Here is a 2,742-nt window from a genome sequence, read left to right on the forward strand (position 1 = left end):
TTGCTTGTTCCTCATGGGGACGTCGCAGTTGTTTCATTTGYTGTTGAGCCAGCAAATCAAACATGGAGCGTGCAGACGCTTCAGACACAGCTGCACACTGGTGGGGAATTTGAGTTTCTCAGCTATCATTACAGAGGATCACCTGACAACAGAAAGTGTAAAGTGCTGTTTATACAAAGAGGCAACACATCTAAATGTTCTTGATGTTTGCCCAGAAGCTGTTGGTTTTTAAAGAGCCTTACATTGCTCTGTATAATTTACTATAAACACAAAACTAGGCTCTGCTTTTTGTATTTTTTATTTTTTTCCCATATTTGTGAGCCTGTGTGTGTTCACTTATCTGTTAACAAAATATAATATGARCCACTGGACAAACACACTTTTATGTGGAGTGTACATCGGCTATACAACGATAGAAAACCTAAAAAAAATGGCGATAACAAAGCCAGTTTTACAGATACTGARGAAAAAAATTGATGTGGTAGTAGCTGAGAGTCATTCCCAGGAGAGTAAACCACTCATGACAGATCTATTTTAAAACTTTACCATTAACTGCTGGAGTCAGCTGTGTCAGTTTGCTAGCAAACTTTTTCCGACTCACCAATGAGGCTTCATCTACACTCCCAGAAAAAAGTTATTTTTTTTACTTTATTTAATCTTTTTTAATCAATTATGAACTTAATATTTATGATTCAATGCATAAAATAAAATACAATTAAATAAAAAAACTTAAAAATACTTGTCCAACCCCTGAACTATTGGCTTTCAGTAACTCTGGCCCCCTGAGCAATTTGAYAACCCTATGTCTCAAAATATACTGCTTTAGAGCCAGCATTGACCAAAAACTGCACATGTTGATTATGCATGGGAATTCCCCGAGAGTTCAGAATTCAATAGAGGAGCTGCTACTCAACACAACTCAACAGTGAGTAAAACTCTTATTTTACTTTTAAAATTTGTCTTTTATAACATTCAGTCAGTCCATAGTACAGGGTTCTGACAATGAAACTGAAACATCTGCCATTTTAGTGTGGGAGGTTAAATTGGCTAAATTGGACCAGCCTGGTGGCCAGTCTTCATTATTTGTACATTGCACAAGTAAGAAGATTCAATTWGCAGGGTAAGAGCACAGTTTTGCTCAAAATATTGCAATGCACACAACATTATGGGTGACATATCAGAGTTCAAAMGAGGACWAATTGTTGGTGCACGTCTTGCTGGTGCATCTGTGACCAAGACAGCAAGTCTTTGTGATGTATCAAGAGCCACGGTATCCAAGGTAATGTCAGCATACCACCAAGAAGGACGAACCACATCCAACAGGATTAACTGTGGACGCAAGAGGAAGCTGTCTGAAAGGGATGTTATGGTCTAAAACCAGGTGKTTCAGTTTCATTGTCTAACCCCTGTACTTTTCARTGTTTAGGACATGTTAAAACACTGTTTCTATGCAGGAAATACCACGTAGAGCTCATTTATTGTTTGTTAGCAGAGTTAGGGCGTAGCAATGAGAAGAGAAACGTGATGATTTGTGTTTAGTGGAAGTTCAATGGAAGGTCAGTCAAGACAACAACTGGTCCTTTGAGGGCCACCATAACCGTGGCCCTCTGCGAATACATGTTTGACACCCCTGCTCTAAAGTAATCACTGGCTGAATRTATCTATAGAAATCTGAACATGTGGCAATGAAGATTTTTTTAATTGCCTCTGACAACTCAAGTTGTTGAGTCATAAAAAAATTGCGATGTAAATATGTCAGCGAGATTATCAGCTGCTTCACATTAATTTGGATGCTCAGATGTTTTTTTTTTTTTTTTTTTGATGTCTTTCAGACTGAGAGGCTTTTTTTGTGTGATGAAAGACTTGGAGACAGAAATAGCACGGCAGACAGCGAGGAAGAGAACGCACAAGTTTCAGAGGTGAGGCGATGCAGCACGAAGCTGCCTCTTTCTTTTCTTCGTCCGATGCCTTTGGAGGGCAGCTTTGTGTGCCGTGAACTCCCCTGAGACCTCTTTTTGTTCTCAGAAGATGAAGCCTGACAGAGTGCGACCGGCCACTTACACCTGAAGCCACCAAAAGCACAGGGAACAGTRTGTTTATACCATACAATGAGTCGGCTCTTTTCTTGTGTACTTGGCCAAAATAAGATCAAGATGTCCTCAGCAGCTTTGCACCCTCATGCTTCTTGTCTAAATGTATAGCCTTTAGCTAAAAGAAACAGCAGATAAAGGAGCAGCACTAAGTACTGAGATTAATTTAGGAGGTGCCACATCTGAAATGTTGACAAACCGATCACAGCAAAAACAAAAGTCAGTTCCAGAATAATCCCACCGTGCTCCACAGATTACAAATGATAAAAGCACGTCGTCTCGTTTGCGTGTCACCTTGGTGAGTGGCCGCCTCTGACAGGCGACATACAATAACACGAATGTCATGTTTGTGTGTCAGCTAATTAGGTCCTGCGAAAATGAGTCAAAGCTTTGCAGATAAGACAGAATATCAGGCAGAATGCAGCCTGCCCTACATCCTGTGTCCCACACGTCACTCTCAGAGGAGCAGAGATGGAGAGCACAGACATGGCAGGCGTCCAAGASGAAAAGGTGAAACTGTTGGCACAACAGAGCTGGATGTTGCAACCAGCTCATTTTGTTTGACAGTAAGCAAGTTAAAAATTCTGGGTTCTTACTAAAATAAAAGAACTCTGAATGACAACAACTGTTAAAAAAACAATAAGAATTATTA

At 40.1% G+C, this 2,742-nt stretch overlaps 1 protein-coding gene across 4 annotated transcripts in view; it reads left to right on the forward strand.

The window, feature by feature from the left end:
- Positions 1-1,440: 1,440 nt before the first annotated feature.
- Positions 1,441-2,742, forward strand: part of LOC106533941 (adenylate cyclase type 1) — a gene marked incomplete in the record, with an annotated part of 48,357 nt that continues 47,055 nt past the window's right edge. For 2 of the 4 annotated variants that reach the window (XM_014030414.1, XM_014030423.1), the window contains 1 exon segment: positions 1,441-1,919. In XM_014030414.1, coding sequence (XP_013885868.1) covers positions 1,791-1,919 — 129 coding nt within the window. 4 annotated transcript variants of the gene reach the window in all.

The sequence above is a fragment of the Austrofundulus limnaeus genome, unplaced genomic scaffold (genome assembly GCF_001266775.1).
Source record: "Austrofundulus limnaeus strain Quisiro unplaced genomic scaffold, Austrofundulus_limnaeus-1.0 Scaffold6, whole genome shotgun sequence".
NCBI lineage: Eukaryota > Metazoa > Chordata > Actinopteri > Cyprinodontiformes > Rivulidae > Austrofundulus > Austrofundulus limnaeus.